Source organism: Narcine bancroftii, chromosome 9 (assembly GCF_036971445.1).
Source record: "Narcine bancroftii isolate sNarBan1 chromosome 9, sNarBan1.hap1, whole genome shotgun sequence".
In the NCBI taxonomy this organism is placed as follows: domain Eukaryota; kingdom Metazoa; phylum Chordata; class Chondrichthyes; order Torpediniformes; family Narcinidae; genus Narcine; species Narcine bancroftii.
Window position 1 is genome coordinate 61,696,267 of NC_091477.1, and position 27,516 is coordinate 61,723,782.

The window sequence follows — 27,516 nt, forward strand, 5'->3', positions numbered from 1 at the left end:
CATTTCTCTTGTAAGCAGAGATCATATTTTTTGGAAGAATTAAACATTATTTCATGCTTGAAAAACCTTCCTTTGCTGTTGTTTAACCACAGATACAAGTATTCTGCTGATGCTACTGGGCTGCTTAAAGCCATTTCTCAGTTATCTGAAATCAGAATTAGAATTTATTGTCATGAACAAGTCATGAAATTCGGTGTTTGTGGCAGCATCGTAATGCAGACATTCACATTATAACTATCTTACAACATTACTATAAAAAATATAAAATAATAGTGCACAAAAAGTAAGGCAGTGTCTTTGGTTCATTGATTATTCAGGAATCTCATGGCAGTGGGGAAGAAGCAGTCCTTGAGCCGCTAGGTGCTTGTCTTTAGTCTCCTGGACCTTTTCCCTGATGGTAGCAGAGTGAAGAGGGGATGGCCTGGGTGGTGGGGTCTTTGAGGATGGAGGCTGCTTTTTTTTTAAGACTGCCTCATGTAGATGTCCTCGATGGAGTGATCTGGTGCCTGTGATATTACAGGTTGAGTTTATTCTTGTCCTGAGAATTGGCATCTCCATATAAGATAGTGATACAAACAGCCAGAATGCTCTCCACGATACACCTGTAGAAGTTTACGATAGTTTTCGGTGACGTACAGTATCTCCTCAGACACCTGAAAAAGCCTTCTTTGTAATTTCATCAACATGGAGGCTCCAGAGCAGATTCTAGGAGATGTTGACACCCAGGAATTTGAAGTTCTTGACCCTCTCCACTACTGAGCCCTCGATGAGGACTGGGTTATGTTCCCCTGACTTCCCTCTGCAGTCCACAATCATCTCTTCTGTTTTCCTGCCTTTGAGCACAAGGTGGTTGTTGTTACACTATTCAACAAGCTGATTTATCTCCCTCCTGTGTGCTTCCTCATTGTGATTCTGCCAATGACCATGGTGTCAGCGGCAAACTTGTAGATGGTATTGGAATTGTGCCTGTCCACACAGTCATTGGTGTATAATAAGCAGAGCAGTGGGCTAAGCACACATCCTTGGGGTGCGCCTAAGGATATCCAGATTATTGGTACAAGTCCGGTCTTGAACGTTTCAGATAATTGAAAACAAAGACCTACATTACTCATCTGCATCAGTAATGTATACCAGTGTCATCCCCACCAGTACCCAGAGTTATACAGTAACCAACACATCCCCACGAGTTCTGTACCCAATGTTACACAGTGACAGACCTGTCCACAGCAGTGCTGAATCCAAGTGTTGCATTGTGACAGACCTGTCACCACCAGTACTGTATCTCAATGTTATTCAGTGACAAAATTGTTCAGTTATACAGTGACAGACTTGTCCCGTCTGGTATTATATGTTAGTGTTTCGCAGTGACAGATCAATTCCCTCCAGTACTGTACCCCAGTGTACTAGAGTGACAGACCCATCCACACCAGTACTGTACCTCCTTACAAAGTGACAAACCATCCTTGGCAGTTCTATCTTTTCTTTGGCTTGGCTTTGCGGACGAACATTTATGGAGGGGGTAAAAAGTACACGTCAGCTGCATGCTCGTTTGTGGCTGACAAGTCCGATGCGGGACAGGCAGACACGATTGCAGCGGTTGCAGGGGAAAATTGGTTGGTTGGGGTTGGGTGTTGGGTTTTTCCTCCTTTGCCTTTTGTCAGTGAGGTGGGCTCTGCGGTCTTCTTCAAAGGAGGTTGCTGCCCGCCAAACTGTGAGGCGCCAAGATGCACGGTTTGAGGCGTTATCAGCCCACTGGCGGTGGTCAATGTGGCAGGCACCAAGAGATTTCTTTAGGCAGTCCTTGTACCTTTTCTTTGGTGCACCTCTGTAACGGTGGCCAGTGGAGAGCTCGCCATATAACACGATCTTGGGAAGGCGATGGTCCTCCATTCTGGAGACGTGACCCATCCAGCGCAGCTGGATCTTCAGCAGCGTGGACTCGATGCTGTCGACCTCTGCCATCTCGAGTACTTCGACGTTAGGGATGTAAGCGCTCCAATGGATGTTGAGGATGGAGCGGAGACAACGCTGGTGGAAGCGTTCTAGGAGCCGTAGGTGGTGCCGGTAGAGGACCCATGATTCGGAGCCGAACAGGAGTGTGGGTATGACAACGGTTCTATACCATACCGTCAAATAGTCACATACCCATTCCCACCAGTTCTGTACTCCATTATTATACAGTGACAGACCCATCCTTACCAGTATTGTACTCCAGTGTTATACAGTGACAGACCTATCCCTATCAGTTCTGTACTCCAGTGTTGTACAATGACAGATGCATACCCAGCAATTCTGTACCCCACCATCATACATTTACAGACCTGTTCCCATCAGAACTGTACCTGAGTATTATACAGTGACAAACACATCCCTAACAGCACGGTGCCCCAAAGTTATTAAATGTGGATCTGTCCCCACAATTACTGTACACAAGTCTGATACCATTACAGACCTCCCCTATCAGTACTGTAGTCCAGTGATACAAAGTGAAAGACTTATCCCCACTAGTAATGTACCTTGTGTTTTATAGTGATTGACACATCCCCTCCAGTGCTGTACCTCAATGATATATAGTAACTAACATGTCCCCATCAGTACTGTACCTCAGTATTATACAGTGACAGATCTGACCCCACTGGTACTGTACCCCAGTGGTACATGATGGACATGTCTCCACCAATAACATATTTCAGTGTTTAAGATTGGCAGACTTGTCCCCACCAGTACTGTACCCTTGTGTAAGATAGTGCCGAATGTGTCCTCATCAGTATTGTATTCTAGTGTTATACAGTGGAAGACTGTTGCCACCAGTATTGTATCCCAGTGGTATAACCTGACAGACATGTTCCCATGTATACTGCAGTTTGGTGTATACATTGACAGACCGTCCCACCAGTTCTGTACCCCAGAGTTAGACAAGGCCCAACACATCCCCTCCAGTATTTTACCTCAGTGTTAGGCAATGACAGACTCAACTCCACCAGTACTGTACCCCACTATTAACAGACCCAACTTAGTTTTGTACAGTGTCTGCCCCATCTCCACAAGTACTGCTCCACGGTACTGTATAGTGACAAATCGTCTGAAGCAGTACTGTACCCCAGTGTTATACAGTGACACACCATCCCACCCGTACTGTACTATAATGTGAACACAGTGACATATTCGTCTCCAGTAGTACTGTACCCTAGTGTTATACAGGAGTTTGCCTGTGTGGGTTTTCCTTAGGGCTCCAGTTTCCTCCCACCATTCAACACGTACAAGGGATATCAGTTAAATGGGTGTAAATTGAGAAGCATGGATTTGTAGACTGAAATGGCCTGTTAACATTTAAATTTAATTTTGCTTTACATACTTGCAATTTTCCCATGGCAGCAAGCTGACCAGATGGGTTTAATGAGGGGAGAAAGGTGATTGGTTTGTGTGATGGATCAAGCTGCCTTTACAGCTCTGTGCAGGTTCTTTCCCCCTCTTGCATTTTCCATTCTATATCTAAGAACGTAAGAACATAAGAAATAGGAGCTAGAGTAGGCAATCTGGCCCGTTGAGCCTGATCTCCACTGTCTTGGGTAAACTTATACCTCTCATTTTGTTCATTTTAGATTGGTCACAGTGTTTGAGCTACCGAAAGGAAATAGACACACACACCGAGAGCAGTTCAGTTTATACAAATGTTTATTACTAATTCAAAAGCTGATTTCACACTACAATATGCAAGCCCTTCCCAACTATACTTATCAACGCTTGGACTGGTCCCAACTGCCGAAGCGAGGCAACAACTGCACACTTGTAGTAGGTTGTCAGGGCGCTGGTAGCAGCTTCTCCACCTCCCCCGACCGGGACGTTGCTCGGACTCTGGCTGTTCTTCCTTCTTGACAAGGGGTGTTCCCACCCCTCGGAGAGTCTAAAACTTCAGCAGCAGGACCACAGACTTTTATACCCCAAAAACAATTAATCATGCACCCACTCCCTCTAACATTTGTCAGTCAAAATCAAAGCTGAGCATACTATTCTACAATTTAGAAGATTAATTATTATGGAGCAGGATGCTATGATATCCTGGTTTATCTCGTAGATACAAGGACTCATTAAAACTTCTTGAGCAAGACAGGTTGTGACCAATACGTCAATTTCAGAGTGTCGTATTTGACAACTGCTTTCCCTGGGCCTCACGGTGGAATTCCATTTCAAAGTGTATCTTCAGATAAGTCCCCATGGCTGAGTTTAATTACATCTGCTAGTTCTGAAAGTAAGGCGACCTGCGTGTGGACCAAGTGTCGTCAGTTCCACATAAGCAAAAAGCATCTGGGTACATGGTTTTAATCCTCCATTACATCCACCTACCTGCCTTTTCCCCATATCCCTTAATTCCTCTACTATGTAAAAACCTATCTAACCTTGTCTTAAATATATTTACTAAGGTCACCTCCACTGCTTCAATGGGCAGCGAATTCCACAGGTTCACCACCCTCTGGGACAAGCAGTTCCTCCTAATCGCCATCCTAAATCTACTTCCCTGAAACTTGAGGATATGTCCCATAGTTCTGGACTCCCCACCGATGGAAACAATTTACCCAGCTCTATCTTAACTATGCCTTTCATAATTTAATACATTTCTATACAATCCCCTCTCATTCTTCTAAATTCCAACAGGTACAACTCAATCTCTCCTCAAAGCCTAACCCCTTCATCTCTGTAATCAATCTGGTGAATCTCCTCTGCACCGTCTCCAAAGACAGTACATCCTTCCTCACGTAAGGAGACCAGAACTGCACATTGCCAGATGTGACGTCACCAGTACCCTGTACATTAGCAGCATAACTTCTCTGCTCTTAAATTCCCTCTTTTTGGCAATGTTGGGCAACATTCCATTGGCCTTCTTGACGTCCTGCTGCATATCAAAGCCAACCTTTTGCAATTCATCCACAAGTCCTCCTGCATGGCAATATGCTGCAATCACTTGCCATTTAAATAGTATTCTGATTTCCATTTTTCCTTCCATAGTGGATAACCTCACATTTACCAGCATTTTGCTGGAAACTTGCCCACTCACTTAACCTATCTGTATCTCTCTGCAGACTCTCCAAATCCTCTGCACAATTTGCTTTTCCATTCAGTGTAGTGTCATTAGCAAACTTGCATACACCGCATTCTGTCCCCTGCTCCAGATCGTTTATGTATATCATGAACAGCTGTGGGTCCAGCACAGACCCTTGCAACACTCCATTCACCACTGATTGCCAACAAATCTCTTATCTTTGGGGCGGACCCAAGTATATTGTTGAAGAAGCAGTCATGGGCACTATTTGCAAAGTGCAGATGTTCTCGAAAGGAAAATGTGGTTTCTCACCTTGGGGAACTCAATGAGCAGTGTTGTTAAGGAGGAATCTGGTGTAGAGATGTAGCCAAGCTGATTGTTCACCACTGCAAGGTTGGTGGGGCAGTTAGCCCAACACTATCACAGCACCAGCAACTCAGATTTGAATCTGCCTATGTCTGTTAGGAGTTTCCTCTGGGTGCTCTGATTTCCTCTTATGAATCAACGACGTATGGGTAAGTTTTAGTTTAGACATAAAATAATAGGCCCTTTTGGCCCACAAAGCCATGCTGCCCATTTACACTCAATTAATCCCGGAATGTTTTGAAAGGTGGGAGGAAACCCAGGGAAAACCCATGCAGACACTTGGAGAATGTACAAACTCCTTAAAGACAGTGTGGGATTTGAACCCCCGTCCCAATTGCTGGCGCAGTAACTGCATGGCGCTAACCGCTACACTCACCATGCCACCCATTAGAAGGTTAATTGGTCACTTTGGTGTATTTGGGTGGCACAGGTTAATAGTCAGGAAGGGCCTGTTGCTGTGTTATATCTCGAAAACCCCTGCCAATGCTTTCTTTTTCATAATGTATCTGTTTGACTTACTGGGGAGTACCTCTCGGAAAACTGGTTCCCTTTGTTCTGTTCTGACTGAATTCTCTCTGTAGCTCTGCACTGAGTTAAGTAGTTTTATTGCTGTGCCATGTTTGGAATGACCTGCTAGATTGAGTGCCAAACCAACCTCCTTGCACCTCCATACATGTGTTGATATATGAACTTGAAATTTCAAATTGGGCTATTTATCTTCAACGATCAGCTCACTTGTTTTTGAATTCCCCTGCTGCTCCCGTGAGGTAGGAATTGCTATATGATCTTATGTGTGCAGCTGGTGTTGATGTGAGGTGCTGCAGGTGGCCTCCAATCCATTGTTGCATGGCGTGTGCCACTGCACGTAAGCTGCCCTTCTGAAACCCCTTCTCCCTGTGAGCAGGTGGAGATGCTCCAGGCCGAGAACACCTCAGAGTGGGGCAAGCGGGAGAGGCTGGAAACCGAAAAGCTGAACCTGGAACGAGAGAACAAAAAACAGAGGGCACAGATTGAGGACCTGGTGGAAATGCTGACAAGAAAGAGGAAGCAGGCTGCCAGTGCACTGGACACTGACCTGAAGACCATTCAGAATAAGCTCTTCGAGAAGAACAAGGTAACGGGAATTTTTGATGAAGTTTGTATTATCAGGGATTGCAACCTACTTTGTCCACAATTGGCATCCTCACAGGGTTGAGAATGTCGCTTCAGATCTTCAGTTGATGTTGAAAATGTAGAATGCATATTTTGAGCAGTTTTGACACAACAAATTGAAGTGCTAGAGCGTGTTCAGTCTAGGTGGTGGTCCAAGGACTGAGGAAACAGAGTGTGATCTGGAACAGGGTCTGAAATCCTGCAGGGCTTCTTACATCCATGTGTCAACCTAGCAATCTTTTGAATGCCCCTATTGTACCTGCCTCCACCACCACCCCCAGCAATGCATTCTAGCCATTCACCCCTCCCTGAACTGTCCTTCACTCACCTAAAACAGATATCCTCTGGTATTGGCCATTTTCACCCCAGGAACAGGTGCTGACTGACCACCTTACTGAATCCCATTGCATTTTGGGATAATCTGATGAAGTATTCACCTCTTCTATTGAGCACAGCTTCAGAGTTCCAGGATTTTATACAACTTGTAAATTCTGATGAGGGAAAGCTGAAAATTGAATCTGCCGTTTGTGGAGAATTAAATGTTGGAATAACTTGTTCAGTGGCTCGCTGTGGGTTTCAGACAGGGTGAATGGTTGATTACTTGGTTTTATTTTTTGATTGTAGGAGTTGTCAGATCTCAGGCATGTTCATGCCAAACTGAAAAAGCAGTTTGAAGAGAAGATGGCAGAGTTGTCCCATGCCAACAGACGAGTGGAGCAGCATGAATCTGAGGTGAAGAAACTGCGACTGCGGGTGGAAGAGCTGAAGAGGGAGCTGGCTGTGGTGGAGGATGAGGTAGGGCCCTTCTCTACACTGTCAGGGTTCATGGCCCCTTGTCAACAGGCAGAAATCTGGAAGGGTGCAAAGTCTCAATCCTTGACCTTAAAAAACTGCCGAGAAACCAAAAATATACCTGGGGCAAGAGAAAACCAAGTGAATGCTCTTAACATTCTGGATAAGGATGTTTTCCCCTCTCCCCATATTGCACACAACCTGCAGAGTGCTGTCAGATTGACTTTTTTCACTCGAGTCGTGATTGGTACAGCAGTTCCACCCTCTGGTGGGTACAGCGCAGCAGACATTTGCAGAGAAATGAACACTGTATCTGGAGCAAACACAGTGAGATGCTGCAGGGACTTCTGCTTGACCCAGGCAGGCACTCAATATCAGTGTGGGTGGTGTAACCATAGTTCAATAAGAAAACTCATGCCTTCTTCACTCCAAGGGACAACATCCATAGTTCTTACATGTTGACCTGAAAGGAATAAGGAAACAACCAATGTCAATTAGAATAAGTGATTAACCGTTCAATTAAATGTACAAAAATCAAAACCTTTTGGGAGCTGATGACCCGAGGAAGAGTAAAAACTTAAGTTATTATTTAAATGCAGTGATATAAAGAGATCTAGGCCACAGCTGTTAAATGGAATAAGCAAAAGCAGAGGTGAGTGGAGAAAGGGTCCTGACCGATAGCATTGACTAACCACCTCTCTCTCTGGATGCTGCCTGATCCACTGAGTCCCTCTGCAGCTCATAGTTTGCAGAAGTTAAACAAGAAAGTCCGCAGACCTGGGGTTAAGTACAATACACAAATGTGCTGGAGAAACTCAGCAGGTCAAACAGCAGTCTAGGATCTTTCCTGGAGCCAACACACTAATGGCATCATGAAGAAACACATCAGCGCCTCTACTTCCTCAGGCGTTTGAGGAAGTTTGATATGTCATTGAACACCCTGGCAAAATCCTGCATATGTGTGTTGTAAAGTGTACTGCATCACAGTCTGGTATAGGGGAATACCAATACCCCTGAGTGAAAAGTCCTAGAAAAGGTAATGGACACATCCCAGGGCATCACAGGCAAAACCCTCCCCATTATCGAGAACATCTATAGGGAATTCTCCCATTGGACAGCAGCAGTTATCATCAACGACCCACACCACCCAGCACACGCTCAGTTCTCGCTGATGCCATCAGGAAAGTGGTATAGGTGCCACCAGACTCAAAACACCAGGTTCAGGAACAGCTGCTACCCCCACACCATCAGACTCTTCAACGACAAACTCAATCAGGGACTCATTTAAGGACTCTTACTTGTGCACCTTATTGTTTGTTTTTATCTCCTCTCTATCAGTTGTTTACATTTGTTTATTTGTTTACATATGTACATTGTGTACAGTACTTTTTTTTTGCACAACCAATAAGTGGTAAATCTGCCATGCCCGCAGGAAAAAGAATCTCAGGGTTGTATGTGATGTCATGTAAGTACTCTGACAATAAATAGGAAATCATAGGAAATAAAGAACAACCAACATTTCTGGCCTGTGCCCTTCGTCAAGGTGTGAGCTAAAAACAGACATCTGAATAAAAAGGTGGGGGGTGAAGAGGCAGGGAGGAACAGGTGGGAAGGTAGAAGAGAAAAAAGGAAGAGGTAACTTTCTAAGGAAGGAAAGGACTGGGAAGCTGGAGGAGCTGCAGTTGGATGAACTCCACATCATTCAGGAGGCAGAGGGGGTGATAGACAGGAGTTACAGGGACACTATCACACCTTGGAGGCAGGAGGAGGGAAAATGAACAGACAGGTAGTGCAGGGCATCCCTATGGCCATTCCCTTCAATAACAATTATACCATTTTGGATACTGTTGGGGAAGGGGAAACCTACCAAGGACAAGCCACAGCAATCTGGCATGGAGTCGGGTCCTGTGGTTAAGAAAGGAAGGAGGAGAAGAGGGGCCTTGTAGTGATAGGGGATTTCATAGTTAGGGAGAATGATTAGAAGTTCCCAGATGGTATTTTTCCTACCTAGTGCCAGGGTGAGAAATATCTCTGATCAAGTTCAACGCATTCTCAGGAGGGAGGGTGAGCAGCCAGATGTTGTGGGTAAGAAAGGTGATGAGGTCCTGCAAGGAGAGTTCAGGGTGTTAGGCTCTGGGTTGAAGGACAAGACCTCTAGGGATGTGATCTCAGGATTGCTGCCAGCACCATGTGCTAGTGAGGTTAGATATAGGAGGATAATGCAGCTTAACACGTGGCTAATGATCTGGTGCAGGAGGGAGGGATTCAGGTTTCTGGATTATTGGGCTCTTTTCCAGGGAAGGTGGGACCTGTTCCAATGAGTGGCTTTGCTTGGTAGGGGAATATCACAGCTGTGCTCAGGCAAACAGTCCAGAGGGCTCGTCTACTGTGGCTATATGGGCGGAGCTGAGGAATGGGAAAGGTATGACTACACTCATGGGGTTGTATTATAGACCATTCAATAGTCAACGGAAATTGGAGGAGCAAATCTGTAGAGAGCTAACAGACAGCTGCAGGAAACTTAAGGTTGTCGTAGTAGGAGGATTTAATTTCCCCACATATTGACTGGGACTCACATACTGTAAAAGAGTTGGATGGCTAAGAGTTTGCCAGATATGTTCAGGAAAGTGTTCTAAATCAATATATAGAGGTACCAACTAGAGATAGTGCGATACTGGATCTGGGCCTCGGATTGAGATTCTAAATTGGAGAAAGGATCTAGAATGTGCGGATTGGGGTAAGTTGTTTTTGGGGAAGGATGTGTGAGGTAAGTGGAGGACTTAAAAGGTGAAATTTTGAGAGTACAGAGTTTATATGTTCTTGTCAGAATTAAAGGGAAAGTTAACAGGCATAGGAAACCTTGATTTTCAAGGGATATTGGGGATCTGGTTCAGAAGAAGAGAGGTGTATAGCAGGTATAGGCAACATGGAGCAAATGAGGTTCTTGAGCAGTATAAAACATTCAAGAGACTCATGTCCTCTGATTTGTATCTCACTTTCCCTCAGTGGAAAAAGCCTATCTACATTTACTCTGTCTATACCCCTCATAATTTTAAATACTTCTATAAAATCTCCCCTTATTCCTCTTTCCTCCAGGTAATAAAGTCCTAACCTGTTTATCCTTAGCATGTAACTCAGTTCCTGAAGTCTGGGCAACATCCAAATAAGTCTTCTCTGCACTTTTTCTAGCTTATTGATATCTTTCCTGTGACCAAAACAGCACACTATACTCCAAATTTGGCCTCACCAATGTCTTATACAACTGTACCATAACATCCCTACTCCTCTACTCAATACTGTGATTTAAGAAGGCCAATATGCCAAAAGCTATCAGGGAATTATATATCTGAATTCCCAGAGCCCTCTGTTCTGCCGCACTCCTCAGTGTCCTATCATTTACCATGTATGTCCTTTTCTTGGTTTGTCCTTGCAGCACCTAAGATGTGTATGCATTAAATTCCATCTGACATTTTTCAGCCCATTTTTCCCGCTGATCCAGTTACCTCTGCAAGCTCTGAAAACTTTCTTTGCTATCCAAAATGCCTCCAATCTTAGTGTCATCCGTAAACTTGCTGATCCAATTTACAACATTATCATCCAGATCATTGCTATAGATAATTAACAACGATGGTCCCAACCTAAATCCCTGAGGTACACCACTAGTCACAAGCCTCCAATCTGAGAAGCACCACTACTCCCTGGCTTCTTCCATCCAGTAATCATCGAATCCAGTGCACTACTTCACCATGAACACTTGGTGAACCTTCCTGACTATGTCAGACTTGTCAAAATCCTTAACTAAAGTCCATGTTGATAACATCTACAGCCTTTCCTTTGTCAACTTCCTGATAACCTCCTCAAAAAAACTGAGAATATTGGTTAAATACGTTCTGCCATGCACAAAGCCATGTTAACAAACCCTAATCAGTTTTTGGCTATCCAAATAATTGTATATCCAATCTCTTAGAATACCTACCAATAATTTACCTACTACTGACATCAGGCTCACCCTCCAATCCTCCAGCACCACACCCATGGCTAAGAACATTTTAAATATTTCTGCCAGAACCCCTGCAATTTCTACACTCGCATCCCTGAAGGTCCGAGGGAATATCTTGACAGCTCCTAGGTCTTTCTCCATCTTTATTTGCTTTAAGACAGCAAGCACTTACTCCTCTTTAATGTGTATCAGTTCCATGATCTCCTTACTTCCCAAGGGGACCAATTATCCTTTTGCTCTTAATATACCTGTAGAAAATTTTAGAATTTCCCTTCACCTTGCCTGCCAAAGCAACCCATGTCTTCTTTTTGCCTTGCAGATTTCTTTTTTGAGGTTTTTCTTACATTTTATATACTCCTCAAGTTCCTCATTTATTCAATGTTGCCTATACCTGCTACATACTTCTCTTTTCTTCCAAACCAGATCCTCAATATCTCTCAAAATCCAAGGTTCCCTGTGCCTGCTAACCTTGCCTTTGATCCTGACAGGAACATATAAACTCTATACTCTCAAAATTTCACCTTTGATGGTCCTCCTCTTACCTCGCACATCCTTGCCCAAAAACAACGTTCCATTCCACAAATTCTAGATCGTTTCTCATTTCCTCAAAATTGGCCTTTCTCCAGTTTAGAATCTCAACCTGAGGCCCAGACCTATTTTTTTTTTTTCTTTGGCTTGGCTTCGCGGACGAAGATTTATGGAGGGGGTAAAAAAGTCCACGTCAGCTGCAGGCTCGTTTGTGGCTGACCAGTCCGATGCGGGACAGGCAGACACGATTGCAGCGGTTGCAAGGGAAAATTGGTTGGTTGGGGTTGGGTGTTGGGTTTTTCCTCCTTTGCCTTTTGTCAGTGAGGTGGGCTCTGCGGTCTTCTTCAAAGGAGGCTGCTGCCCGCCAAACTGTGAGGCGCCAAGATGCACGGTTTGAGGCGTTATCAGCCCACTGGCGGTGGTCAATGTGGCAGGCACCAAGAGATTTCTTTAGGCAGTCCTTGTACCTTTTCTTTGGTGCACCTCTGTCACGGTGGCCAGTGGAGAGCTCGCCATATAATACGATCTTGGGAAGGCGATGGTCCTCCATTCTGGAGACGTGACCCATCCAGCGCAGCTGGATCTTCAGCAGCGTGGACTCGATGCTGTCGACCTCTGCCATCTCGAGTACCTCGACGTTAGGGGTGTGAGCGCTCCAATGGATGTTGAGGATGGAGCGGAAACAACGCTGGTGGAAGCGTTCTAGGAGCCGTAGGTGGTGCCGGTAGAGGACCCATGATTCGGAGCCGAACAGGAGTGTGGGTATGACAACGGCTCTGTATACGCTTATCTTTGTGAGGTTTTTCAGTTGGTTGTTTTTCCAGACTCTTTTGTGTAGTCTTCCAAAGGCGCTATTTGCCTTGGCGAGTCTGTTGTCTATCTCATTGTCGATCCTTGCATCTGATGAAATGGTGCAGCCGAGATAGGTAAACTGGTTGACCGTTTTGAGTTTTGTGTGCCCGATGGAGATGTGGGGGGGCTGGTAGTCATGGTGGGGAGCTGGCTGATGGAGGACCTCAGTTTTCTTCAGGCTGACTTCCAGGCCAAACATTTTGGCAGTTTCCGCAAAGCAGGACGTCAAGCGCTGAAGAGCTGGCTCCAAGAAAAGTGCAGAGAACAAAACAAAGGACTCTACATCACCTTTGTTGACCTCACCAAAGCCTTCGACACCGTGAGCAGGAAAGGGCTTTGGCAAATACTAGAGCGCATCGGATGTCCCCCAAAGTTCCTCAACATGATTATCCAACTGCACGAAAACCAACAAGGTCAGGTCAGATACAGCAATGAGCTCTCTGAACCCTTCTCCATTAACAATGGCGTGAAGCAAGGCTGTGTTCTCGCACCAACCCTCTTTTCAATCTTCTTCAGCATGATGCTGAACCAAGCCATGAAAGACCCCAACAATGAAGACGCTGTTTACATCCGGTACCGCACGGATGGCAGTCTCTTCAATCTGAGGCGCCTGCAAGCTCACACCAAGACACAAGAGAAACTTGTCCGTGAACTACTCTTTGCAGATGATGCCGCTTTAGTTGCCCATTCAGAGCCAGCTCTTCAGCGCTTGACCCAGACCTATACTCCTCCATAATTAACAAAACTAATGGCATTATGATCACTGGACCCAAAATGTTCCCCAACACATGTCCTGTCTCGTTCCCTAATAGGAAATCCAGTATTGCATTCTCTCTAGTTGGTACCTCTATATATTGATTTAGAAAACTTTCCTGAACACATTTGACAAACTCCAAGCCATCCAGCCCTTTTACAGTATGGGAGCCCCAATCAATTCAGCTATACCCCACTTTATGAACCTAGAGCATTCCTACGGAACCTTTCGAAAGCTGAAATGGCATATAGCGAAGAATAGATTACTATTGACTTCTGTTTTGGGGAAAAATGTTGAGTATTCCCAGACCGAAAAAGTCATACCAAATAATACATAAAACCTAAAATAGCACATATAATAAAAACAAGAATGATGTGTTAAGTACACAGTCTATGTAAAGTAGAAATAAAACCACAAAACGCTGGAGCAGTTCAGCAGGTCAAACAGTGTCCTTTATGTAGCAAAGACAAAGTAGAAATAATGTATGTACAGTGTAGTTTCACATACCAGAATCGGGAAGACAAGCAAGTTTTGACAGTTCTGTCGGCTGTCCTGTGAACCTTCCCCCAGCCCACGCTGACAGTCCTGCCAGCTGCCCCGTGAATGCCCTGCCACCCCACACTGACAGTCCTTCCAGCCGCCCTGTGAACACCCCGCCGACTCACACCGACAGTCCTGCCAGCCATCCTGTGGAATGCCCTGCTGGCCCGCGTTGACAGTCCTGCCAAGTGCCCTGTGAATGCTCCACCAGCCGTTTTTTCATAAAAGCTAAAATCCTTTCATAAAAGTAAACGCAGTTTTCTTTGCAAATATGAATTTGCGTAAAGCGAGTATTCGTAAAATCTCCTGCTTTCAGAACCTTATGTTACCTGCAGCTGTCTTCTGTCTCTCTACAGATTTGCTCCTCAAATTCTCGGTGATTATTGGGCTGTTAATCCCATGAGTGTGGTCATACCTATTTTGTTCCTCAGCTCCACTCATTGAGCCTCAGTAGATGAGCCCTCTGGTCTGTCCAGACTGAGAACAGCTGTGATGTTTTGCCTGAAGCGCAATGCCACTCCTCCCCCTTTCTATCACATCTAAAGCAACAGAAGCCCGGAACATTGAGTTTCCTGCAACCAAGTTTCACTATTGGCCACAATGTCATAATTCCATGCATCCATCCATGTTCTAAGCTTGTCTGCCTTTCCTACAGTACTCATTGCATTGAAATAGATGCACCTGAGAACATTTCCACCACATACAACCCATTGACTTATAACAATGCATGCAATTTTCACATCTTATCCCTCCTGTGCCCAGTGAAACATGATAGGCTGCAGACAGTTGGCAAATCATGGCGAGTAACGTATGGAGCTGTGATTCTCTGTCAGTCTGGTTCCCATCCCCCTGCAAATCTTGTTTGAACCCATTGGAGCAGCACCTGCAAACCTTACTGTAAGGATATTAGTCCCCCTCCAGTTCATAAGCAAACCATCCTGTCACAACAGGTCCCATATTCTCAATGATCCAGAAGCCTGAAGCCCTCCCTCCTACACCATGTTTTAAGCCACATGTTAAGCTTCATTATCCTCCTATTTCTAACGTCACTAGCACGTTGCACAGGTAACAATCCCGAGATCACAACCTTGGAGGTCTTGACCTTTAACCTTGCACCTAACCCCTTGAACTCTCCTTGCAGGACCTCTTCACTCTTCCTACCCATGTTATTGATCCCTATATCAGAATTTATTGTCATGAACAAGACACAAAATTTGGTGTTTGCTGCAGCATCATAGTGCAAACATTCATATTATAACCATCTTACAACAATAATATAAAAAATAAAAATAGTATTGAACGAAAAGTAAGGGAGTGTCTTTGGTTCATTGGTCATTCATGAATCTGATGGCAGTGGGGAAGAAGCTGTCCTTGTGCTGCTGAGTGTTCATCTTCAGGCTCCTGTACCATTTTCCCGATGGTAGCAGAGTGAAGAGGACATGGCCTTGGAGGTGGGGGTCTTTGAGGATAGAGGCAGCTTTCTTAAAATACTGTTTCATATATATGTCCTTGATGGGGTGAAGTCTGGTGCCTATGATGTCACAGTCCAAGTTAATAACTGGAGTTTTTCCTTGTAGTGAGATTTGGTGCCTCCGTAACACACAGTGATGCATCCAGCCAAATGCTCTCTGTGGTACACATGTAGAAGTTTTCGAGAGTCTTCAGTGATATACTGAATCTCCTTAAGCACCTCACAAGGTATAACTACTGGTGAGCCTTCTTTGCAATTGCATCAATGTGGAGACCCCAGGACAGATCCTCAGAGATGTTGGCACCCAGGAATTTGAAGTTCCTCGATGAGGATAGGGTAGTGTTCCCTGACTTCCTTCTGAAGTCCACTATCATCATCTTGGTTTTGCTGATGTTGAGCGCAAGGTTGTGACACCACTTAACGAGCTGATCTATCTCCCTCCTGAACGCTTCCTCATCGCTGTTTGTGATTCTGCGGACAACTGTGGTGTCATTGGAATTGTGCCTGGCCCCACAGACATGGGTGTATAACGAGTAGAGCAGTGGGGCTAAGCATGAATCCTTGGTGTGTGCCTCTGTTGATAATCATTGAGGAGGAGACATTGCTTCCAATTCATACTGACTGGATGACTGGAGAAAGTCAAGGATCCAGATGCAGAGTGTGGTACAAACGCCAGAGTTTGTAGCTTCTTGACCAGAACTCAGGGAATAAGGGAATTGAAGGCTGAGCTGTAGTCGATAAAGAGCAGCTGCATCTTTGAGTTGCATCTCCGATGGAGCGATTGTGACGATAGGTGAATTGCAATGGATCCAGATCTTTGCTTAGGTACATGTTAATTCTGGCCATGACCAGCCTCTCAAAGCATTTCATCACAGTAGAAGTTAATGTTGCAGGGCGGTAGTCATTGAGTAAGCTCACACTACTCTTCTTGGGGACTGGGATGTCTGATGCACTTTTGAAGCAGGGGTGAACCTTTGAAAGTAGCAATGAGAGGTTGAAAATGTCCATGAACACTCAGGTTAGTTAGTTGGCATAGATTTTCTGTACCCTGCCAGGTTCACTGTCAGGGCCTGACACCTTGTTTACCCTCTTGAATGAGATTCTAACATCGTCCTCAGAGACAGATATCACAGGGTCCTCAGCCTTTTCATGGATTCTAGTAGGCACTGTTGGGTTCTTCTTCTCAAGTGGGAAGAGATGGTGTTCAGCTTATCAGGTAACGAAGCATCACATGCCTCTATAGTGTTCGCCCTCATTTTTTCAGTTGTAATGGCCTGCACTCCTTCCCATAGTTGCTGTGTATCTGTCTCTGTCTCTAGCTTCCTCTGGAATTGCCATTTTGTCTCAGAGATGGCCTTCCATAAGTCAAACCTGGTCTTTTTGTAGATATCTTGATCCCTGGCCTTAAACGGCCTTGTTCTCACCCTCAGTAGGTTGTGAATCCTCTGATTCATCCAGGGCTTCTGGTTGGGAAATATCCTGTATGTGCACATGGATACACACTTGTTTCTGCAGGTGTTGATGAAGTCAGTGACACCTGTTCCATATTTATTCATGCCTCTGGATGAGTTCTTGAATATGGTCCAGTCCACCAATTCAAAGCTGTCCTGCAGACGCTCCTCTGCCTCCCTCAACCATACTTTTGCCGACTTCACCACTGGTGCTGTGGTCTTCAGCTTCTGCTTGTACGCCAGGAGTAGAAGTACAGCCAAGTGATCAGATTTGATGAAGTGCAGTCGTGGTATAATGTTTTTAAAAATATTTTATTTTTGTTTTTTTCCCATAAATATACATGTCAAAATTTTCCATTTTCAAAATATATAAATATATGTGTATATAACTTTTTTTTCTTGCAAAGTAAAACAAAACACAACAACTTCTTCCATCCCTCCCTCTTTACAGTATAAATCCATACACCATCAGGGCTTACAATTGGGTTTAAAGAAAGAAAATCTTCATTGGGGAGGTCACTTATATTTTTATAATAGTAGCACCTTTTTATATTTGGGCGCCTATATAGTCTAAATAAAGTTGCCATATTTTTATAAATACGTCATATTCATTCTTTAGATTGTATGTGATTGTATGTGTTCATCTCTTTTCCTTCGTGCTCTCTGTAGGGGAAGTCGCATTTCCAAGTAATCGCAATTAGCCACAGCTAAAGCTATTTTAACAAATGATATTTGGTATTTAGTTAGTTTATTACTTATTTCAATAACATTGCCCAAAAGATAAAGCCAGGAAGGCCACCCCCTGTTATCCTTGTTACTATTTCAGGAAGGTCTCACCTTCATACACGATCATGTAGCATACATAAACATTCCAATTTCTTTTCCACATTGAAAACACATTTCCGAAAGTTCTGATTTTGATCTATGTAATTTCTGTGGTGTGAAGTATAATTGATGTATAAAATTATATTGTACTAATCTGTACCATGCATTTATAATTGAAGTCATGCAATCCAACACCAATCAGACCAGCATCTTTCCATTATTGCAACTCCTAAATCCAAGTCCCATCTCTCTCTTGATCTCTGAAAACCTGGTTTAGGACTTTCATTTTGGAGAGCAAAGTACATCTTGGATATAAATTTAGCTGTGTTCCCCAGCCAAATCGTTTTTTTCATCTCACTAACCAGGTGGGGCCATGTTTGGCCCCCATCTTTCTCTTAAGAACAATCTTAGCTGGAGAAAGCAGAAGAACCATACTCTGACAAAAGACATAAGAGATCTTTCCACTTAACAGTCATCAGCATATCTTATTTCTTTGTCATACAATGAATTCAATATTTTGTTACCCAGATTAATGTACATTTTTACATAATGGTGTCCTCAGTGATATATCTGCTTTTTTTCCGATACATTCATTAATATAGGATTATCCTTTTTTTTATTATTGATTTGACATTTCACTTATAAAGTCCTTCATTTTCTCCTCTTTTATTTAATTCAATTCCATTCAAATCAATGAAGGGGGACTATTTTCTTCAAAGAAAGATGATAAAAAATCTTGTTTTTGCTGATAGATAATACTTCTTAAAATCCGGAAGTCCTCCCAGTTAATAGTCCTATGTTAACTTTTCCAGTTCAATTCTTGGTACTTTTGTTATTCCATAGGAACTGTCTTATACAATTATGAAATAATTTAAATAAATTTTTTAGATAGTACAATAGGCAACGACTGAATGAGATATTGTAGTCTTGGCATTACCTTCATTTTTATGCAATTTACCATTCCTACTAATGTAATTGGCAGATATTTTCTTACCTTCATTTTTATGCAATTTACCATTCCTACTAATGTAATTGGCAGATATTTTCATTTCTGTAAATCTTGTTCTATTTTTACTTGTAGAGGGGTGTAATTAAGCTTTTATAAGTTCTGAAAATTATTAACTGTCTTCCATATTTTTCTAGTATTGTTTGTAATCTTATCAGCCATTTAGCTGGTGCTGACACATCATCAGCAAATAAACAAATTTTATGTTCTTCCCGTTCAACTTATAATCTCCGCCAGAGGTTCCATAGCTAGGATGAATAATGCTGGTGATAGGGCACACCCCTGTCTACTCAAAGGAAAAATCAATGGCATTTAAGATTATGAGGGGATAGATAGGATAGGCTTTTTGATGTAGATAGGTTTTTTTCATTGAGAGTAGGAGAGATTGAAACAAGAGGTCATGAGTTAAGAGTTAAGGGGCAAAAGTTTAGAAGTAACATGAGGGGGAACTTCTTCACTCAGAGAATGGTCACTGTGTGGAAAGAGCTTCCGGGAGAAGTAGTGGCGGCAGGGTCAATTTTGTCATTTAAGGAAAAATTGAATTGGTATATGGATGGGAGTGGAATGGAGGGTTTATGGGCAGGGTGCAGGTAGCTGGGACTAGAGGAAAGGACTTAGTTCAGTGCTGTAATTGTTATATGGTTATATTTGGCTATTAGTTATAATTTTAGCTTGTAGCTTATGATAAAGAGTTTTTATCCAATTTATGAATTTTCTATCTACACCAATTTTTTCCAACGTTTTATATAATAAAGACTATTCTGGTCGGTCAAATGCCTTCTCTGCATCTGAAGAAATAGTTATGTTTGGATTCAGCCTTGATTTTGCTATATGTATTATATTGAATAATCTACCTTGACTATTTGAAGAGTGTTTTCCTTTAACAAATCCCACCTGATCTGGATGTAATAATTTTGGTAAATACTCACCCAATCTCTTAGCTAATGCCTTTGCTAGAAATTTATAGTCTTCATTCAGAAGTGATGTTGATCTGTATGATGAGGTTTTTAGTGGATCTCTACCGTTCTTCAGTAGCTCTGTAATTATAGCTGTTGAGAAAGTTTCTGGGAGGGTTTAGGTCTCCACTGCCTGGTCTAACACATCCATCAACGGAGGCATCAACAAATCTTTAAATTGTCTATTGAACTCAGCTTGTGAAGTATCCAGAGTTTTATTTCTTCCCTTGTAAAAGTTGTCTTTTTCTCTCTCTTGTAGTTCACGAAGTTCAACATTTGTTCAAAATTCTTCCATCTCGTTTTCATCTCCTACTAATTCTGATTTTTATAGTCTCATATAGTGTTGTCTAAACATATTTATTTCTTTTTGATTATATGTTAAAGTTTCAGCTTCTGTTTCTATTGTATTTATCATTCTTGATGACTCCTCTGCCAAGAGAACACTTTATGTGCCCGTTCTTCTCGTTCATAATATTTTTGTTTAGTTTTAGTATCATTTTTTCCTTTCTATATGTTTGTAGTGTATTATATTGTAACTTTTTATTCTCTAATCATTCTATATTTTTCTTTTGTTCTTGATATCTGATATTTTCTTTCCAATTTTGTTATATCCTTTTTTAAAAGGATATAATTCTCTCGCATATTCTATCTTAAGATTCTTAGTATAAGAAATAATCTGTCCCCTCAAATAAGCTTTAAATGTATCCCATATTTATTGTCAGTAGAAGAAAGATTATTTTCACAAAATATTTCTATTTGTCTCTTAAATTTGCAAAAATCCTTCTTCTTTAGTAATGTAGCTTTAATACATCTTGCTTTTCCATTAACGTTAATGGTGAGTGGTGTGATAAAATTATTGCCAAATACTTCGTTTTTACCACTCTACTTTGTAACTGGGCAGACATTAATAATAGATCAATCCTTGAGTGTGAGTCGCGTACCCATAAATAGAATGAATAGTTTCTTTCTAAGGGGTTGAGCTGCCTCCATATATAAATTAAATTTCCTTTGGCTTGGCTTCGCGGATGAAGATTTATGGAGGGGGTAAAAAGTCCACGTCAGCTGCAGGCTCGTTTGTGGCTGACAAGTCCGATGCGGGACAGGCAGACACGATTGCAGCGGTTGCAGGGGAAAATTGGTGGGTTGGGGTTGGGTGTTGGGTTTTTCCTCCTTTGCCTTTTGTCAGTGAGGTGGGCTCTGCGGTCTTCTTCAAAGGAGGTTGCTGCCCGCCAAACTGTGAGGCGCCAAGATGCACGGTTTGAGGCGATATCAGCCCACTGGCGGTGGTCAATGTGGCAGGCACCAAGAGATTTCTTTAGGCAGTCCTTGTACCTTTTCTTTGGTGCACCTCTGTCACGGTGGCCAGTGGAGAGCTCGCCATATAACACGATCTTGGGAAGGCGATGGTCCTCCATTCTGGAGACGTGACCCATCCAGCGCAGCTGGATCTTCAGCAGCGTGGACTCGATGCTGTCGACCTCTGCCATCTCGAGTACTTCGACGTTAGGGATGTAAGCGCTCCAATGGATGTTGAGGATGGAGCGGAGACAACGCTGGTGGAAGCGTTCTAGGAGCCGTAGGTGGTGCCGGTAGAGGACCCATGATTCGGAGCCGAACAGGAGTGTGGGTATGACAACGGCTCTGTATACGCTTATCTTTGTGAGGTTTTTCAGTTGGTTGTTTTTCCAGACTCTTTTGTGTAGTCTTCCAAAGGCGCTATTTGCCTTGGCGAGTCTGTTGTCTATCTCATTGTCGATCCTTGCATCTGATGAAATGGTGCAGCCGAGATAGGTAAACTGGTTGACCGTTTTGAGTTTTGTGTGCCCGATGGAGATGTGGGGGGGCTGGTAATCATGGTGGGGAGCTGGCTGATGGAGGACCTCAGTTTTCTTCAGGCTGACTTCCAGGCCAAACATTTTGGCAGTTTCCGCAAAGCAGGACGTCAAGCGCTGAAGAGCTGGCTCTGAATGGGCAACTAAAGCGGCATCGTCTGCAAAGAGTAGTTCACGCACAAGTTTCTCTTGTGTCTTGGTGTGAGCTTGCAGGCGCCTCAGATTGAAGAGACTGCCATCCGTGCGGTACCGGATGTAAACAGCGTCTTCATTGTTGGGGTCTTTCATGGCTTGGTTCAGCATCATACTGAAGAAGATTGAAAAGAGGGTTGGTGCCAGAACACAGCCTTGCTTCACGCCATTGTTAATGGAGAAGGGTTCAGAGAGCTCATTGCTGTATCTGACCCGACCTTGTTGGTTTTCGTGCAGTTGGATAATCATGTTGAGGAACTTTGGGGGACATCCGATGCGCTCTAGTATTTGCCAAAGCCCTTTCCTGCTTACGGTGTCGAAGGCTTTGGTGAGGTCAACAAAGGTGATGTAGAGTCCTTTGTTTTGTTCTCTGCATTTTTCTTGGAGCTGTCTGAGGGCAAAGACCATGTCAGTAGTTCCTCTGTTTGCGCGAAAGCCGCACTGTGATTCTGGGAGAATATTCTCGGCGACACTAGGTATTATTCTATTTAGTAGAATCCTAGCGAAGATTTTGCCTGCAATGGAGAGCAACGTGATTCCCCTGTAGTTTGAGCAGTCTGATTTCTTGCCTTTGTTTTTGTACAGGGTGATCATGGTGGCATCACGGATTAAATTAAATTTAAATCCTTAATAAATGATAATGATGTTTTTGAAGCTTTTATCCTTGTTATTATTCTTGCTTATTTATCCAATATTGGATCCAAACAAAAATTAAAATCAATATATTTTGTCTTCCCCCTGCGGTTTTTAAAAAGATATTCTTCATAAAGACTTCATCGTCATAGACAGGGGCATAAATATTCATAAATGTCCATCATTCTGCATGAATTTTTCAATGTTCCATCACAAATCTTTTAGCTTGATCGGTTAGTATCTCTTCTATTATTATTGGTATATTTTTATTAATTAAAATCACTGCCCCTCTTGCATTTAATTCAAATGAAGATGATATTATTTTCCCCACCCATCCTCTTTTTAATTTTGCGTGTTCCAATTTGGTATGGTGTGTTTTTCGTAAAAAGACTTTAATTTTTTTAGGCCAAGACCCATTTTCTCTTCCATTACATTAAAACTAATAAATGTTCAATGTTCTATCCCTATTCTTCTTCAAAACAATATTTTTAATGATAAAATCTCTTTTCTTTAAATATTAAAGTAATTCTTCCCTTTTAAGAAAACCACACAACGTCCCTGCCCTGACAATGACGTATACATAGAGCCCTGAAAGCCTGCGAAAAAAACACTACAGAATTTCTCAAGGAAGTGCCTTTTTATTTGCTACTCCTTTCTAGGCACCATAGACCAGACCCCCTTAGATCAGAGTCTCCATCCTGCTACTACTTTTCTCAGATTATTTCCCTTTTACTAAGTTCTCCATGAATATTTCTTTACATTTTACTTTTAAACAATAAAATACAAGACGATTCAACAAAAATGTTTTAAAAAGACAACTTTTGCTACTTTTACTTATATCCATTACAAATATTTGCACAATCTTCTCCATCGGTAACCTCTATCTTTTTTTTACAAACTTTGCAGAAAATCTCCCACCTTGTTCTTGGTCTTGAAAATTCGTCAGTTCCTTTCTGCTACTTCGACCCTCAAAGTCGTGGGATATATCATTGAATACTTCAAGTTTTTAGCATTTAATTGTCTTTTCATATCTTCAAATTATTTTCTTTGTTTAATCAAGGTCAGGTTAAAGTCTTGAAAAAATAGTACATTTTCATGATCATCCTCAGGCGGGCCATTGTCCTGTTTAGAGTAATTAAATGCTGCTCCCAGAATTATCTTCCATTCTCAGTAGCTTAAAAGTTTCACCAGAACTGGTCAGTCCAAGTGTTCGGTGACCTCTCCAGATATGAAGCTTTTCTCCAAATTTGTCTTCTCCCAACACTTCTGGGATTCATTTTTGAAAAAAGTTCACCGAAATCCCTCAATTCCTTCCTTCAGTCTGATCATTCGGACATTGTTCCATCGAATGAAGTTCTCCATATGATGAATTTTGTCCAGCAATCCTTGTTTATTAACTCCCATTTTTTGGCATTTTTTTTCCAAAGCCTCAGGCTTTTCACACGTTTTTGTGAATTCAGCCTCTGCTTGACCCATTCTCTCCATGAGGTTTTCAACAATCTCTTTTATTTCTCTGGTTTTCTCCATCATATCTCTCATCATAATTTCTACACTTATGAATTAGTTACCCAAATTCTCCATTTTTTCCAGGATGATGCTCAGCTCTTGATCCGACACCCCAGTTGTACTGCTGGTTTCGTTGCCATTTTTGCACCACTCCCTTTTGGAATTTCACCCAAAGTTCCTGGTTGAAGAGGAGCTTCTTTGTTCTCAGCTACATTGGCTTCTTTGTGCTAGCTTTATCCATTTTTGATGAAGAAAATCTTGATTTTCAAGTTTTAATCGTCCAGGTAGCACTCCACAGAGAACTCAACCAAAATGTGCATGGTCCTTTTCATGCCCACACCCATTGGTAGGGATTCTTCATGCTGGTGTCGCAGTGGTCGACTGTGTTGGCTCCCCTGGTCTCACATATGACATAGTGGTGGTAGTTTGTGGATTCCGGGTCCGCAGAGTGTTCACACGAAATGATTGACTTCAACTACAGTCTTGGTTGGATCGCTCTTTAATCTGCAGATTGGGTTACTTCCATTCACCGGTACTATTGAAATGCCATTCAGGAGTCAGTGACAAAAGTCCCCCCGAACAGCTACAATACATTCTTTTTTATCCTGATCCATAGCATACTGTATAATGTTACACCAATCATAAAGGACCTCATCTTTTAATATCCAAATGTTAGTTCCTCGCATATACAAAGTATCTCTAAGTTAGTATGCTTGCTGTATAATATTTTACCAATCATAAGACCACAGCTTATCAATACTAGTAGCTAGTTTCTCACATATGCGAAGTCTCAGGGTGCTAATCAGTGCAGGTGCATATCAACAAGTGCTCTAATGTTCTCTCAGATGCTGCTGCGACCTTGACCTTCAATGCTCTGACATATTTTGTGTGTCAGCTTTTTGCTAAATTATTTCTTCTGCTGTTTTCCCATCATGTTGCAAAGCCCGACTACACTATACTAGCCCCTCGCTTAGTTTAGTTTAGCCAGCTTCCTCAGTTTGTCAAAAACTTCTTCAGGTTAGCCTGATTGAACTCCCCTACAATGATCGGGAAGGCATCAGGATGTACTGTCTCATGGCTGTTAATCATAGTGCTCAGCCCCTCCAGTGCCAGTCTGACATTAGCTTGAGGCAGAATTAACACTGTGACCAGGATGATGGTGGTGAACTCCCTCGACAGGTCGAATGGGCAACACTTGATCGCCAGATGTTCCAGGTCGGGAGAGCAGGACTGGGACATGACTGTCATGTCTGTACACCTTAATGAATTGATGATGACACAAACACTGCATCCCCTAGTGTTTCCTGATGCCGGTGTTTGGTCAGCACGATGGAGGTGTAGCCCTTGGGCTGTAGTGCTGCGTCCAGAATGTCTGCATTTAGCAGCACTCCCTGATGTCTTTCTGATGTCGAAGTCTGGCTTAGAGATCAGCGTTTGTTCTGCAAGGATTATTCGTTGACCAGGAGGATAGTAGGAAGTGGAAGCCTCAGGACCTAGCACCTTATCTTAACCTGTAGAACCCCCCCAACTTCCTTCATCCCTGTGGTCGGGTCTTCTTTACATGGCCCATGTCCGCTGCTGGTAATTGCTGCGGTGATTAAATGGTCCATGCTACCTTTAAATCCTTTAAATCCGCAATGTTTATATGTACAGAGCATCTGCTCTTTGCAACTCCTACAAAGTTTAAGTGGTCTGATAGTTGGCTGTTCAAATTTTCCATTGGGCTGAACTTGACTGAGTGCCAGCTGTTTAAAGGTCTCACATTCCGACTGAGACTGTGAATTCTCCCAATTCCAAGGTCTGCCAGCGATTCTAGGACATCCTTGTTAACAGGTAAGTTTGTTTTTGTGGTTCTAGTTCTTTAGTTGTATTTTAGTAGTTTTGAACGGAAATATTTAATAATTCCCCTCAGAGCTGCACACAAAGACACCATCTTGATGACTGCGACATCTGGCTGCTCACCCTCCCTCCTGCAAATGCCGTGTACTCGATCTGAGCTATCTCGGACCCTGGCACCAGGGAGACATCATACCATCTGGGATATTTGATCTCTTCCATGGAACCTGTTATCTATCCCCCTAACTATGGAATCCCCTATCTCCACAAGTTGCCTCTTCTCCTCCCTTCCCTTCTTAGCCACAGGACCAGACTCTGTGCTAGAGACCTGATCGTCGTGGCTTTTCCCTGGTGGGTTGTTTCCCCAACAGTATCCATAATGGTACACTTGTTATTGAGGGCTAAGGGCACAGAGATGCCCTGCCCTGCCTGCCTTTTCCCTTTCCCTCTTCTGACTTTCACTTATCTACCCTCCTCCTGCCTCTGTAACTCCTGTCTATCACCCCCTCTGCCTCCCAAATGATCCAGAGTTCATCCAACTCCAGCTCCAATTCCTTAACTCAGTTTTTTCAGGAGCTGTAGCTGGATGCATTTCTCACAAATGAAATCATCAGGGAATAAATCTGCTTGCTTCCCTAATGATCCATATACTGGAAGAGAAACATTCCCCTGCCTTGGCTGCCTTACCCCTGTCTATGAGTAGAGGATCAAAATATGATATCTAAAAACCTACCCTTACCTGTGACTACCTACTGAATTTTCTTTGTTCCTGAAATAGTGTGGCCACTCTGACTCAGTCCACTCCAACAATGACCTATTGCTCAACAATGGTGCTCAATAAAACTATCTCCCAGTCTGTCCGATTTATAGGAGGCCAATTGGGAGTACTGGGTGCAGTATATGATCCCGGAGATTCACAAGTAAAGTGTTTCACTTGGAAGGACTATTTAGGGCCCCAAATTGTGGTGAGGGTGCAAGTCAGATTCAGATTTTAGATTTATTGTCAGAGTACACATACAACCCTGAGATTATTTTTCTTCTGGACAAGGCAGAATTACCACTTAATGGTAGTGCAAAAAAACTGTACACAATGTACACATAAACAAATAAAGAAATGTAAACAAACTGCAATACAGAGAGAAAATCAGTACACAGGATCTTGAATTGAGTTCCTAAAATCCCAAATCCGCTTTAGCTGCTGAGGCAGAACAAACATCCAAAGAATTGGTATCCATAAAGGAAGAGCTTGAAGAGAAATTATCAGAAATTAACAGAAAATAACAGACCATATACAAACTTCATGTATAAGTGCATGATGCTAACTTATGGGCGGAAGAGACCAAGTTGCACTTAGAAGAGGTGGATGCTAAGGTGAAATCCATGAAAACAGAATATAATCTTACAATGAATGAGGTTGCAGCAATGACAGAACAAATGCAAAGTTATGCAAAATGTTTATCCATTCTATCAACAAATTAAAACTACATAAAACAGCAGCGACAGAGTCTGATTTATTAGATTAAAGAGGTAGAAATTCAGAATATCATAGATCATGCTTTTGGAAGATGACACTTTGAAATTAAGATATATTAGCATGAGGAAAGTGTTGTCTACATTTAAGTAAGAGTCCTTAAATGAGTCCCTGATGAAGTTTATTGTTGAGGAGTCTGATGGTGGAGGAGTAGCAGCTGCTCCTGAACCTGGTGGTGCGAGTCTGTGGCACCTAGACCTCTGTCCTGGAGCCATTTCCTGTGGTCACAGGGGTAGGTTCTGAGGGGACAATTAG

The 27,516-nt window shown here is 42.8% G+C and overlaps 1 protein-coding gene across 3 annotated transcripts in view; it reads left to right on the forward strand.

The window, feature by feature from the left end:
- Positions 1 to 27,516, forward strand: part of ccdc102a (coiled-coil domain containing 102A) — a 149,935-nt gene that overhangs the window by 98,309 nt on the left and 24,110 nt on the right. For all 3 annotated transcript variants that reach the window (XR_011345024.1, XR_011345023.1, XM_069899307.1), the window contains exons 6-7: positions 6,309 to 6,518; positions 7,181 to 7,351. Coding sequence is in view for 1 of the 3 variants with exons in the window: in XM_069899307.1 (XP_069755408.1) it covers positions 6,309 to 6,518; positions 7,181 to 7,351 (381 nt within the window). In the remaining 2 variants the exon portion in view is untranslated. The remainder of the gene's footprint in view (positions 1 to 6,308; positions 6,519 to 7,180; positions 7,352 to 27,516) is intronic.